Source organism: Sturnus vulgaris, chromosome 12 (assembly GCF_052056855.1).
Source record: "Sturnus vulgaris isolate bStuVul1 chromosome 12, bStuVul1.hap1, whole genome shotgun sequence".
Taxonomy (NCBI): Eukaryota; Metazoa; Chordata; class Aves; order Passeriformes; family Sturnidae; genus Sturnus; species Sturnus vulgaris.
Genome location: NC_142254.1, coordinates 2411558 through 2426043, shown reverse-complemented (window position 1 = coordinate 2426043; position 14486 = coordinate 2411558). Strand labels below are relative to the sequence as shown.

The 14486-nt window shown below is 51.4% G+C and overlaps 1 protein-coding gene across 1 annotated transcript in view; it reads right to left on the bottom strand.

Moving 5' to 3' along the window:
* LOC148222330 (axonemal central pair apparatus protein HYDIN-like) overlaps window positions 1-14486 on the bottom strand; it is a 69718-nt gene that overhangs the window by 20577 nt on the left and 34655 nt on the right. The window contains exons 22-36 of the mRNA XM_088172246.1: window positions 13774-13939; window positions 13183-13281; window positions 12273-12482; window positions 11280-11408; window positions 7884-8061; window positions 7194-7357; window positions 6335-6465; window positions 5254-5390; window positions 4497-4618; window positions 4218-4409; window positions 3666-3818; window positions 2353-2592; window positions 1902-2100; window positions 775-942; window positions 312-476 (exon numbers count right to left, since the gene is read on the bottom strand). Coding sequence (XP_088028372.1) covers window positions 312-476; window positions 775-942; window positions 1902-2100; window positions 2353-2592; window positions 3666-3818; window positions 4218-4409; window positions 4497-4618; window positions 5254-5390; window positions 6335-6465; window positions 7194-7357; window positions 7884-8061; window positions 11280-11408; window positions 12273-12482; window positions 13183-13281; window positions 13774-13939 — 2453 coding nt within the window. The remainder of the gene's footprint in view (window positions 1-311; window positions 477-774; window positions 943-1901; window positions 2101-2352; window positions 2593-3665; window positions 3819-4217; window positions 4410-4496; window positions 4619-5253; window positions 5391-6334; window positions 6466-7193; window positions 7358-7883; window positions 8062-11279; window positions 11409-12272; window positions 12483-13182; window positions 13282-13773; window positions 13940-14486) is intronic.

Below are 14486 nucleotides of genomic sequence, written 5' to 3'. Positions count from 1 at the left end.
GCAAGCTGAATTCAGCTTAGAGGAAATATAAAATATTTGGGAAAGACACAGGCGTGCTTCACCACCCCTAGAAAAATGAACATGTGCCAAGAATGGCAGCAAGGGGGCTATAAAAGAACTCCTGACTGAGCTCTTAAAATTGGTTTCTTTTTTTTTTTTTTTTTAAGACAAGCTAGAGATGCATTTCACCCATGTTCCCTAAGCGACCCAAGGACTGAAAAACTGCTGCTGTGAGTAAGCAGAAGTAGACAGCCAGAGTAGGTTTATCAAGCACTGGCTCTGGGTCCAGCATTTCTCCTTACCAGCATTACCTTTGTCTTTGCCTTTCAGCTCCATGGCAGCCTTGGTGCAAAGCTCCCGAGCACAGCGCCCTGCTTGGCTCTGATCATCGGCAATGGCCTCTTTCACCACGGTGTCAATGGACAAGTGAGCAGCGTCATAGTAGCGACACAGGGCCTCCACTACCTCTGTCTTTCCTGAGAGAGAGGAGGATTACTTGGTGACACTTTCATATGAGGCATTACAGGGACATACCCCTGGACAAATCTCGAACAAGATTTCAAAGTTAAAAGTCAGTGGGAAAGCAAGTGTCCCTCCAGGGGAGGCCATGAAGGAAACAGCTGGAGAGTGGGTACAAGCTCTGAATTCTAGAGTCAGGAGGATCATCTCCACCTCCTGTTCAGCTGGGGACTTTGGTGTAAGCACTGTGGTCCACCAGGATGTGTTCCTCCTGCCTGCCACTCTCCCTGCAGCCCAGGGTTGCAGCTCACATACCTGCCCAAGGTGGCCCATGGACAATGACAGCAATCCCTCTGTCCTGCTGTGCTTCACGCCTCTCTGAAGATGAGTCGATGTCCAGATGGTGCATGACAGCCCGAGAGATAGAATTCCCAGTCACTTCCACCATGGGCTCAGGAGAGGATGTGACAGCCTCGTGATACACTGCAGTGCAAAACCAAGGAGAAAAGTCAACTTCCCACCTTCCTTTGATCCTCATCATCCTCCCATCTCCTCAGATCCCAGGAAAGGAGACTTGGTCAAAGCAACATGAGCTTGTTCTTTTGTTGCTAGGAAAGTGCAAATATAAAAGAGCCAGTGATATTAGACCTGGTCCTGCTGGCTGAAGAACTCATGCAATCCTAGTCTTTGTGGCTAAGGGACACAAGGGAATATCCTGATTATTTCCCCAGTCTATGGCAGGCAGATAGGAGCTTGCTTTGGCTACGTTCAGGGTTGGTAGAGTGTAGCTGTCGGGGTTTGGGGTTTTTTTTCCCCCGATCTGCCATAACAAGCCTTTCCTGGTGTCTCAGGCAGGTTTCAGCCTAGCCAGCAGAGAAGAGAAACTGAGAAAGCTGCACGGAGGTTCCGCAGACACTTTATTTCTTCCACACAGGGTTCCTGGCAGCAGTCCACTGGACAGGGTACAAGTAGAGGTTTTTGTAGGGTGAGGGTGTCTTGGAAATGAACCAATAATATAAGGGATTTTGTTATTAACCAATCTACAAGAGATATTAGGTGAAAAGAGAACCAATTATCTAAGGCATTGAAAATGGACCAGTAGAATCACAGAGAGAAAAAGCAGGGATTGGCAAAGGGGGAAAATATTTTTCTAGTATTAGTCATTCTAAGTAAGTAACTTCTTATCTAAGGGCTTATTCTCCAGGGAGGCCTCTCTTGGGTGCCTGCATCTTCCACAGTGAGGGTCTCTGCTCCGTCCACAGTAGAGGATGCCACAGCCCTTCACCCAAGAGTTCCTCCACCAAGCTGGGGAACAGACAGCTGCTAAAAGCATGGGCTTTCCCTGGAGAACAAGGTGACAGAGACTTCAGGGTGTATGGCTGGACTCTCTGCTGTGACCACAGTCAAGACAGACACCACCAAACCCTCACTGTTTTTCTGACCTGATGCTGCCTTGCCCATGGCCTCAGCCTCAGCCTCAGCCGTGGCCTCTGCCACGGCCTTGAGCTCTCCCTGTTGAGCCTTCAGCCGCTTCTGTGCTTCATAGTCCTCCAGCACCTCTGGGGGCAGCGTCCCACTCCCGGCGCGTGGAGGCATCAGAAAGTTCTTTTGGTACTCAGACCCCAGTGCCATCCGCAGGATCTGTGCACGCAGGGAAGAGAAACCATACACAAGATTCCTTTTCTCACCTCTCATCACACGCACTTAACAAACCCATTTTCTGTCTCCTCCCTTCCTCCCAACAACACAAACTATTTAAGTCCTCCCACAGCACATCAGCAGAGTTAGCTTTTCCCTGGGGATTGCCTCCATCTCCCTGGCACAAGCCTGGGAATGCTGGAGTGCTGTGAAGCTCGGGCAGCATGTACACGGAGACCAGACCTGCCTTCTCACCTTCTCCTCCTCAAGACACTGCTCATCAAAATCCAGTGAGTAAAACTCAACAGGGAAGTTGCATGGGTTCTTCACCGCCACCGTGGCGTCCACCCCATCGCTGTCCACCAGCACCCATCCCATCTTCAGTGCTGGGGGGTTGAACTCCAACCGTGGCTCCAGACCTTGTCCTGAGAGGTGCAGCTTTAAGTAATTGCTGCTCCCACAAACGTTAAGCTTCAGCTCATTCTTGTAAGACCTCTGAAAAGAGAAAAGTGCAGACTACTCATCCATGGAGTCCCAGGTGACAGGGCCCCAAATACAATGCTTACCCCAAGGTCAGGGTGTTATCAGTCCCTCCAAGATGAATGGAAACCAGATGTTTACTTATGCTAGATACTACAGCATCTGTGTCCTGGGTCTGAATAATTGAATGAACCCTGGTGTGCACTCTAACTGGGTATTTGGGTATCAGATGGATGTACAATGGACTGTCAGGCGTTTTCACCTAGTCATGCAGGAGTGCAGTGCTCATGACAAGGGCCCTCGGGGTTACAGTGTCCAGACACAGTCCTGGCACTGCTGCATCAGGCAAACGCCAGCTCCAGGAGAGAGGCAAATGAGCTCTCGCTGGCTAGAAATAAGGGTCATCTTCTCTACTCAGTGTTTGGCTCTGGTCAAAGCCAGACACAAGATGGTTACATCTCTCAAGCAGCTAAAAGATCCCTGGGACTGTTCGTGGGCACAGAAGCACTTGTGTCCATACTGGTACACACTGTCAGTTTCCAAGAGCCAGCAGGCACAGGCAAACTACTTTTGGGAATGTTCCATCCTTTAAGTTGAATGCCCAGCTGCATGGGAATGTGCAGGCAGGCCAGAGCCTCAGGAACTGCTGGCAGCACATCACTACAGGTGACTGGCCTGCCATACCCAGGAAGGTGTCTGGTGGCTGTTTTGTCGGTCAGTTCTGCAGCAGGATGAGCCTAGACTGGCCATTCCAGGATTATCCTCTGCAAGCGTGCAGCTGCTCTGCACCAAGTGTTGCAGCTGCAAATACAGCCAGGCAAGGGGGAGGCTGAGGGGAGTTGGGCACATCCCCCCATGTGCCTGGAGGCAGCCACAGAGCCCTGATGCTCTCTCTCTGTGCAAGCTCCCTGTGGGCATTTCAAAGCACATCTCACCAGAGTGCTCTGTGGGGTGAACTGAACCACGCTGAGAACAGGGCTTGCAGAAAGCTCCCTGTGAAGGCAGAGCTCGTATCACACTCTCTGCACCAGGCCCTCATTTCCAGGTAGCCCTGACAGGCCTCCTGGGCTGACACCTGCCAATCTCACCTCCTCCTTGGGTGTAAACTGGATTTGCAAGTTCTGCCACCTTCCTGGATCGAGGATTCCTTTGGAGGGCGTCACTTCAAAGGGACAGGGCTCATCCTCCAGCGCCTGCTGCTTCTGACGCACGGCTGGTGTCCTGTATTTGCGTTGATTGTCCTGGGCACAGAAACCAATCTTGTAAGGTCTCCTCGGTCTGTGAGGGCAGAGCCTCAGTTCCTGTACTGCTCTGAGACACTGATACAGTGCTGAGAGCACCCACAGCCAAACCAAGTGTGGTCCCCATAGCCTGGAGCTGGAGGGAAAACCTGTAGACAGGGCAGGCAGATAGGGAGCTACTGTCCTGAGAGGAGGAGGAATGGGTGAAGATGGCAGAGAAGCAAAGCATCAGCTAATGGAACAGGTCCAGGTAAACCAGTCTTGATCCAGACCCTCAGAAGCTTCCTCAAACACACTGCAGACCCAAGTGCTCAGACAGCCACAGGAGCCCAGAAAGGGCAAGAAACACAAAGAAAATCCAACCAAGACATTGGAAGTTCAATGTCGCATGTGCTTTACCTTCATGACAGGCTTGATGGCAGTAATGAACCATTTGCAGGGTACTTGGAACCAGTTGTAGAGCCGGACTGTCTCAGTCTGGCACTGCCCAACGAGGGTATCAGAGAACTGCACTGTGTTCTTGGAGAGGTGCAGCGACAGTTCCAACACAGTGGCACGGAGGCGGATGTTATACGTGGGGCCTTTTGCCACCTGCAGAAGGACAGAGAAGTCAGTGGAGGGTGCAGGTGACATCTGCTGCTGTGCCCAGCCTGCTGCCTGCCCCAAGAGCTGTGGTACCTCTATGGGCAGCAGCACATCCACGTCACCCCGTGACCGGTGGGCACTTTCAAAGCACACTTCAAGCATTATGGTGTGTCTGTGAGGCAGGCTCTGTATCTGGTCCAGATTCACTCTGAAACCTTGAACAGATGAAAACAAAGCAGCTGAGATACACAAGAAACATGAAATGCATCATAAGCACGTTAAGGCCTTACAGGTGTACCGGCTGAAAGGAAAAACCCTATGCCATGCTGTGACCTGGACAAAAACTTAAAGAGTGCACCTGAACACGCCTCAAACACAGTGAGCCACTGTGTGATGGAAGCACAGCCTTGCCTCAAGGCCTCTTTTGGAAACCTCTTTTGATCCACCAGAGGATGTCACAGGCTGTTTCCTCAATAAGGGCTGACTACAAGTGCTGTGACAGTGTGAACTCCAACTAAAGCACTTCCAAAACACAGCAGACCCCGCTGCTTTGCAAAACAAGCCCACAGAGCGCCCAGAGAGACTTGATGCTCGTGGGAGCCAAGGGCAGAAGATGCTGAGAGGTGACATGGGTGATGAGCCCATCTGGCCTCTGCACTGAAGCGTTAGGGCAGTCACAGACAGCCCAGGTGCCCTGGGCATGGCTGCCCAGGAGAATTCTGCCTCGAAAGCTCCCAGCAGGGGCATTGAGAAGAAAAAGCTCAAAAACCTCCCCAAATTCAGTGGCTTAAGCTAATCTGTCTGAGACACTTCTCTCAAGCCCACAGCAAGTGTCTCCAGCACTGCTTACCTGTGCCCCGCAGGGCAGATACATCGACCTGGAAGGACACCGGCATCCGCCCAGGGTTGGTGATCATCAGAGTGCGCCTCTCAGTGTAACCCTTTCTTACAGTGCCCATGTCCAGGACGTACTCGGGCAGCTCAACTCTGCAAGGAGGAGTAAGGACAGTCCTTAAACCACAGCCTGGCTACATGTCCAGGTGGATGGAGGATACAAATCAAGTGGCTAGTTCTTGATTCGCTGCTGTAAAAACTCAGCTCAAGCCCATGAAACCCATGGCCTGACCACCTGGCAATGACTTTGGGAAGTCAGGAGTATAGGTCCTAGGTTTTATCAGCTACTAATGGTACCTGAAAATGAAATTAGTTTTAAATGGACACTGGCCACACCTCCTCTGCCGTGAAAAGCCAGTATAGGTGAGGACACTGGACCTCCACTGGTCTCAATGAAACTGCTTAGCCTGGTGTATGGCCTGAGCCTGAAATTGCTTTGGGGCCTAGGAATAAGATTTGCCTGCACAGGAAATCTTCATTGCTCTGCAACCAGATCACACGATCTGTTCTGCAGAGCATCTTCTTCCTGAATTGAAGCACCCTGTACTTGTGTTGCATCACGATGGTGTAAAGGGACAGACCAAATGACCTAGATAAGCCCTGCCAACCCACCAGGATTCACGCCACCTGATTTTGGGTTTTAAAGGGTTTGCTGGCATGTGCAGTTCCCTTCTCCTTTTATTTAGTGTGCTCTGTTAGTTGGAACCAGGACATCAGCTGGGAATTGTCTCTTTCAGAGCTAGCCAGCAGGGACAGAATTTATGCTGTCTGGAAGGACTTGAAGGTCTGCACTGTCCTCAGCTCTAGGAACAGAACCCCACACCTCTGGGGAGCTGAGCAGCCCAAAGCTCAGCGTGGTGCTGGGGAAGGGAGGACACTCCACTGCTCACATGAGTGTCACAGCCGCCAGGACCACACCCTTTCTGAAGTCCAGGTTATTCCCAGCTCAGCAGACACAAGGAGCTCTCAGGACAGGGAGACATTGCTGGGTGTACCCCACGGGGCACCTGGAGATGGGGATGGGAGTTCCTACTCACTTGACAAGACTCTGGCACAGCTCTTTGTCAGGTAAACTATTTGGAGGCTGGGATGTGAGCTTTTCCTGCAGCTCCAGAGCAGCCTTCTCTATCAGCATCATCACCGTCTCTATCTGCAGCTGAGTGTCTGGCTGAAGAAAGGGAAGAGAGTGCCTGGTTAGCAAAGGTCTTTCCCAAGGTTTGCATGTGAGAAAGGATCCCACTCTGCTCTTGTTGAGAGGGGATGTGGGGTCCCCCTGTCTGCCTGCTCAGTGTCTGTGACACCTCCTGCTTTCTCAGCCAGGACCTCATCTCCATGCAAGTAACTCCAGCATCTTCGCCTGCCCAGCCACTGTTAGCCAAGTCTGCCTGATCTGGCCAGGCAGACAGACAAGCCAGGAACCTTCCAGAGCTCCTGATACTTGCCTGCCCCCAGCCACTACCAAGGCACCTTGGACAAAAGCTGTCTTGAAAGGGAACTGGGACCAAGCTGGTGCCTCTTGGAGATGAGCACCACCAGCACAGTCCCAGGGCGCAATCAAGCAGCTGCTGCTCAGCTCTGCAAGTCTAGCAGGGCTTGGACTGGGACCAACCAACTCCCCAGCAATGACCTGAATCTCCTTCAACGCACCATCAGCTCCATCCCTTGAGCATGGCCTTCAGGATCTCTCCCTGGGGTAGCCAGGAAGCTGGTGCAACCCCAGAGGAGAGCATGACCAGAGTGGAAGTCCTAGGGGCAATGCTGAGGTGACACATGGTTGCAAGTGGGCAGGGAGGTCCCAGGTGCCATCAGGGCACCAGGACGCTGCTGTGGGCTGCAAGGGGCTCAGGTGCCATAGAGAGGGTGGCATGTGCCAAACGGGGCTGCAGCTGCTCTTACTACAATGCCAGAGTCAGGCACGCGGGGCTTCACGTTCTGTATCTTCAAGGTCTGTGTCCTTGGGGTCTGAGTCCTCAGGCTCTGAGTCTTCTTTGGCTCGACTGATTTATTCCCCTGACTGTATTGTTGCAGGGGTTTTATGAGCTTCTCATACTTTTCATTTCCTGAAGGAAGAAAACATCCACAAAGAGAAGTGTGAGGAAAGTGCCAATCTCATTGAAGCTGGGAAGTCCCTGCCTCCCAACACTGGTTTCTTCCAGAAAGAAATCCCTCAAGACATCGATGGAAAGTGGATGCTGCTGCTCCTCTCTGAATCCTCACTGCTTTTGCTCCCACCCATCACGTTTGTCCCTCCCCACAGAGGAGCATCTCATTGCCTGCAATGTCACACAAATCCAACCCTGTCAGAAGCCCTGCCAGCCTCTCTTACAGCTTTCCCAAGCCTTTCAGTCTAGCCATCATCCTTCAGGAGCCTGCCAAATGTGCTGGCAAGCTCTGCAGGACAGTTCCTGGGGCAAAGCCCACATGGGATCCTCTGCTCAAGACCCATGAAGCAACCAGAGGGCTTGAGTTGGTCTGGGAGTCCTGCAAACCTCAGGCTTGGTGGAGGTGGGCATAAGCTACCCTATGGCATATGGCAGGGAACAAAACCAGAGGGGCCCTTCCTAGGGGGAGACAGGCAGTGCCCACCTTCGATGTTCCAGGGCAGATTGACACTGATCATGGGAAAGAATGTTTCTCCTTTCAGGCAGATATTTTCTGGATCTAGGTGACCCACTTTAAGCTGGAAAGTCCTGCTGAAGGCTCCTGGTACTGCTGGCATGTAAGAGAATTTCAGCACTTGCTTCCCACCAGGTGCAATGGAACCCTGCAGGGATGGGAAAAGAGGGAGAGAATGCATCAGAGAGTCTGATGGGGGATGGCTCAGGGGACAGACAGGCTGAAAGGACAGGTTCTCATCTAGAAGAAACCATCAGACCACATCACTTTGTGATAAATCTATTACAGTGTTGGCTTTGGCAATTATTAGAGTAAATACTATGTGTTTTATTGACATGGCCGCCTGCTCCACTCTGCTCTGGCACGCCCAGGTAGCTCTGCTGACACCGAGAGTGGGCCGTGTGCTGGATATAAAGAACCAAGAATACAGCTAGGGCTCAGAACCCTTCCAGCCAATCTCATGTCCGGGAAAACGCAAAGGATTCGGAGGAGTCCTTTTGTGGGTCCACGAACAGGAGACAACTGGAGGCCAAAGGAGGATACCACAAAAAGCACAGATCTCAGCCTTCCAGCAACTTAAATAGGGGACCTCCCTACAATCTGATAACCAATCAGAACAACGTAGGGGCGTAACAAAAGGGGGGGGGGCTTCATATACAATTAACCAATAGGGGGAAACCTAGGCGGGGAATCGTACCTAACATCAAATGACATACCAAAGGGGGAATGATTGACACTGAACTCTCTAGAAGAATAGGAGGAGCTAGGACGGACTGACAACTGCTTGGGAGGGGATTAGGCGGACAGAGAGGGTGAACAGTCTGGAAACTGGGACGGGGCAAGGGCTGATTGACAGGGCGAAGGTGGGAGTTAGGGTAACTGGAACTACAAACAACAGGGGGATATAACAACGGATTAAACCATTACAACATGTGGGGAAACAGAGATAAAGCAAGATAAAACAATACACACCAACATTTTATAAATGTTGGCTTTCGTAAAAGAGTTTTGCTAAAGTTCTTCTAATGCGAAGGTTGTGTTGTGATGCAATGTTGGTGTAGAGTTAATGCAATATTAACATTTAACCAACGAAGGAATGGAAACGTGTTGAATGTGCTGAAAAGTGACAAATGACCAGGACTAGGACAACTGCACATGCTCCAAAAAGGCGGGATGGAGGAAGAACTCCGTTAAAATATTTCAATACTAATAACCATTTGTAAATACCTATGAGGCTGATGCAATACCCAGGGTTTATCAGGGGTGTTGATGTGTTGACTGGTGTGCCTCTGGCTGCAGCTAAGCACCCAAGCCAAGCACCCAGTACTGTTACTTTTGCTTTATTGACTCTGTCCTCTGCTGTCTCTTGCTAAATTTTCTTTAAATTTGAACTGAGGAGTGGGCTTTGCTTCTCACATCTTCTACATTCCTTGTGCCCAAAAGGTGGAGACTCTGACCCCAGGGTGCAGTGTGCTTCCCCAAGGGCTCCTAAGGCTGCAGCCCCAGCACAGCCTGATGTGAGCACAGCTGTGCTGCTAACGGGGTTTGTCCTCTGCCAGCAAGAGCCTCAACAAAAAATTTCTTTTGCTACTGCTGTGGAAGAGAAGTCCCTGCACTCAGCAGGGCCAGCAGCTCCTCGCATCCCTTATAGGAGACAGGCATGAAGAAATGGGAAAGCCAATCGGCTTCCTCTTCCCACTGCAAGGAGGGACAAAGGCAGGATTGCTGCTTTGGCTCAAAGACATCCAGGCAGGACTGAGCAGCTTGGTCAGTGGTGGGATGCTGTTAATTTTTCTCCTTGCTCTCCCAGGCCTGCTGCTCCCTGGCCCCCTCACTGCCCCACAAAGCCGCAGTACAGCATGAAAGCTGGAGGAGGCAGGGAGCAGCAAGCCTAGTAAGGGATATGGAAGTGGTGCTTAGCACTGGCAGGGAGGAGGCAGGGCCAAGGACTATGTCCTGTGTGATCACACAGCCTGGCTAAGGTGACCCTCAGAAACACTCTGGTGCCAGCACAACCTGAGATCCAAGCTGTCAGGGTCCCCAGAGGAACTGTGAGGAACCAAGTAAATTTTTATTTATGCCACAACATATGTTATAGATCCACTTCCTGATATGGGGTGAAAAATTACTACAGGGGCTGTACACATGCTGGGACCCTTAACACACCCCACGCGTGAAGGAGGTTGCGAGGAGAAAATGCAGGCAGGCTCCGTCTCTGGGGGGCTGCAAGAGACTTCCTCCTTGGAGGTGGGCAGATCTCAAAGCCCAGGAAAATGTTACCCATCTGACCAATAGTCTTCCTAAAAGGGCTGGGTTATGGGAGGAATCTTAGCATATAAAAGCAGTCAAGCACTGCCAATTTTTCCCTGCCGTTTTTGGTTTGATTGGGACCACCCCCTTTCTTTCTTTCTTAAGAAAGACTTTTCAGATATAATACTTGCTTTGTTTGCAATTTACTTTCATCTGAGAAATCTAGCAATTAGAATTCTCCTCTGTTCCCCTTACAGCAGCACAAGACACTAACTGTGAAGGACAACCACTCTGCTACTGGGACTGTAACACTTCAGACCAGGAGAAGCAGAAGCAGGCAAGGAGAAACGCCCCTCAAGGTTGGGCTGGAAAGTGCCTCCCTCCCATTGGCCTTTGCAGGCACATGTTAATGTCTTCAGTTCTATTGGTTGGTACAGTTGTTCCATCCCTGTTCTGCCCTTGTTCACCTTGTATGTACCCTTTCTGGAATGTTCTTCATTTCCTTGATGAACATTGGCTATGTTTTGCCATATTGCTCCACCTCTCTTATCCTATTGTTTCCCCTGGTTGGCTGCCCCTCCTCTGCACCACTTCTGCCTGTCCCCATTGGACCTTGACCCTCAGACCCACCTCTTTCATCCCATATTTAACCCTGTGCCCTCAACCCAGTTTTGTCTTTGTCCTTGGACTGCCTTCAAGACCCAAGAAACCTTCCCTCAGATTTCCATGCCAAGACCCATCCTTTGCCTGTTTTCTCAGCCAGTTTTTGTTTTTAGCAAGCATGCTCTGGGCTCCAAAAGCACAGGCCTTTCTCAGAGGAACCCAGTGAAGCGCACTGCTTCAAGTGACCAGCACACTTGTGCCTCCCACTGGTGTCTGCCCTGTGACAGCAGAGCCACCCACCCACCAGCCAAGGCCACGAGGGAGTCTATCAGGAGAACACTTGCTTCTCTGCCCCCAGCAGAAATTACTTACAGCCCTCTCTCTCTAATGGCTGGGTTTGGGGTTTTCCCCTCTGACTTTTCCCCCCCCTTCCCTCCTTCCCTTTTTTTTTCCCTTTAACACTCTCCTGGGCCACCTGACACAGGGCTGGGGTCAGTCGCTTGTGCTACTTACAATGGTGGGGTTGACCACAAACACGCCAGGCAGATGTTGCTCTGCAATGCTAAGGTTTAGCACCCAGTTGAATTCAATCTTGCCAGTGTTCGCCAGGGTGACTGTGCTGTGATGAAGGTTATTAAACATCTGGAGAGAAGGCATAGGAGCGGGAAGTTACAGACCCAGGCCTGCTGCTGGGAGTCTCCTTCCTCTCTCCCGGGGTTGAAAGCACACCCATCATGGGAGCAGGGACCAGGGAGCAGATACGGGCACCTGGGAACCTAAGGAACCCCCAGGCACAGGGCACCTGCACAGGACCAAGGAGCTCTGGCAGCACACAGAGGTGTGCTAACAACCATGTGAGGGCCAGTAATAAATGAACCAGGGGACACAGGCCCTCTGCACTCTGAGGGGTCACCAACAGCCAGGAGAAGCAGAGACAACACTGAGGCGTCTCAGAAGAAAAGGCACCTGCATTTAAGTATTGGCAAGCAACATACACACAACAAGGGAGTCACAGGGCAACACAGACAGAGCCAGCAGCTGGAAATATCTGGGGGTTTTCAACTGAAAAAGAGTGAAGTGAGGATTATTCTGAGACAGTCTCTCCAACTATAGTGACTGAAAGCATAACTTCTTCCCTTAATTAATGTGTGGATCAAGCAAGAGCTTTAGACAAGAGCATTTCCTTGGAGGTCAGGCTTTAGGAGTGGATCAGTAAAGGGATGTCGCAGGGACATGCCCCTCAGAGGATCCCCACTGGGACCCCGCTTGCTGCAAGAGGCAGTGTTAGGTACCCTGAAAAAGAGGCATTCCCAACATCTTAGAGAGGCTTGGAGATGGCCATATTAAACCAGCTTGGGTGCCGGATGTGTCCCTCAAAGGTTGTACTTCCAAGCCCCAGAGCCAACAAAGGGGCTGGAAGGGAAGAAAGCCCTGGACTGAGGTGGGCAGGAACCCGCTGGCCGTGGTTCCAAGGCAGGGAGCTGTGCCAGGGCACATGTGTGGTACCTGAAAGCCGCAGTTGATCTCCCGCTGGCTTAGGGAGTAGCTGAGGTGTGAGGCCTCCCCAGTCAGCTCCACCTCGTAGGTGGGGCCTCCCTCCACGTGGCACAGTGCTGTGACACTAGCAGTGGTGTTGGGGTGGCCAGAGAAGGTGAAGGAGACTTGCTGTCTCTCTCCTGGCTGCAGCACGCCCGACTGTGGCAGGATACTGAAAATCTGGAGGACAGGAGAGATTGAGAGGTTGAGTGTGGAAATGGATGCAGAAGAGCATCTTGGAGCAAACTGCAGCTATAGCCAGAGGGGCCTATTCCTCAAACACAGCCAGAATCACCCTGATGTCATCCTGCATCCATGCCACTGACCAATGGAGGGACCATGGGGAAAATCTTCTTCCACACTCACAGATCAATGCATTCATTAATCCAGTACATTCAAATGAACTGGGATGTCTCCTGGCAGTAGAAACTCTCTCGGATGCCCAGCTTGCCTTTAGAAAGCATTTCTTACTGCTTTTAGAAAAGGAAGAGACTCAAAGTGAGAGCTCTTGGAGCTCAGGGATGTCAGCGAAGGACTCCAGCCCAGATCATCTGACTCCTGAGGCTTTTCCCCTCGCTCTCTGACATATATGCTGCATTCTCAAGGTGCTACAGCAAAAGCTCCTGCAAAAATTTCCTATGGACCACCTGATGAGGTCCAGGGGGAGCAATGCCCTCCATAGGTGCTGCACAGCATCCTTGGGCAGCCCTACATGTCCTGCACAGCCTTTCCAACAACCAGTTGTTTCAGCAGCGCTTTGTGATGGGTCTGGAGGGATGTGAGGCCCCTCTGTGTGCAATGCTGAGGGCCACCAATGGGACTGGGAGCTACAGCCCTGCTTGCCACACTGAAAATGTGGAAGAGAGAGATTCCCTCTTACCTTCTCCACTTCGAGGGGACTCTGTGGTACATCCGCGGATAACCTGAATCCCCCCAAACCTAGTGGGACGTAATACTTTTCACAAGTATGTGGCGGCACCTGAAAAACAAGCCATTTTCTATGCTAGGAGGAAGAGACAGCCACTTTGCAAAGTCTCCGTTTGTAAGACAGCTTCAGGGCCACCACTGCAATACCAGCTGTCAGGTGAAAGCAGACACCTGGAAACAGGTGGTCTGGCTGGGTTGGGAAGAGGCTACATGGAGATCAGGACTCATCACAGCTTGCTCTGGGAAGGAAGCTGGAGGTCTTGTCATCATGATGCAGATAAAAGCCTCATCTTACATTGTGAAGAAAACATGGCAAAAAAATCCCACACTCAGCACAGGTCTGCAGGATCTCAGCAGTCTTCTCCAAGGAAAACTCTCCTATTTCTCCCTCCCACACACCTCATGTCCAACCACTGGCTCTGCTGCCCAGCCCATTCTCAAGGCACAGGACAGCAGGGCAGCAAAAAGGGAGGTCAGCAAGAGCATTGCTTGTTGGTGGTAAGGTGGGGAGGCAACACAAGCAGTAGTGTACAAGAAAATCTACCTCTGCTCCTAAAGACTGGGCAGGATCCCACGATTCTCTCAGGGCTGTGGCTGGGTCCTCCCCATTTCTAATCTTGAAGCGTCTCATTTGAAACGCCGAGTCATCCAAACTCGTTCTCTTCTCCTTTGGTGGCTGGGGTTTGAACTTAGTTGGGTAATGCTCATACCTGGAAAATAACATAACTATGAACAGGGACCTGCTGTGGGAGGAAGGGACACCTGCACGAGTAGCTCCTGGTCAGGATGCAGCTGCTGGGTGGGTGCTGGTGCCTTGAACTGAGAAATGGTTTGATCCAGCCCTTCTTAATCCAGGCTGGAGCAGGTCTGTTCTAAAGGCAGCCCAGCGATGATGGCACTGAAGTAGCACTGGTGCAGGCAGCTGCAACTGCTTGCATCGAGGGACTACAGAGGACAGGGATTAAAACCTTGTGGGGATGCAAAAAGCACAGTGGGAGAGGAAAAGACAGAGAAGGCAAGCAAAAAGGTGAGATTTGAGTCACCAAGGGGCACACCCGGCCAGTGATGAGCCAGCACAGCCCTCCCAGTGCCCAACGCTAGAAACTCTGCAGCTCTACCAGGTATTTATCAGGAATGTTTCCCTGACAGTCTTCGGAGATTGGTTGACATTTTCCAACACTCCCAGGTGACTCAGGTCACATTCCCCATGCAGGTGCTCAGGGTAACTCTGCTTGTATTTCTAGTGCCACGTGAGGG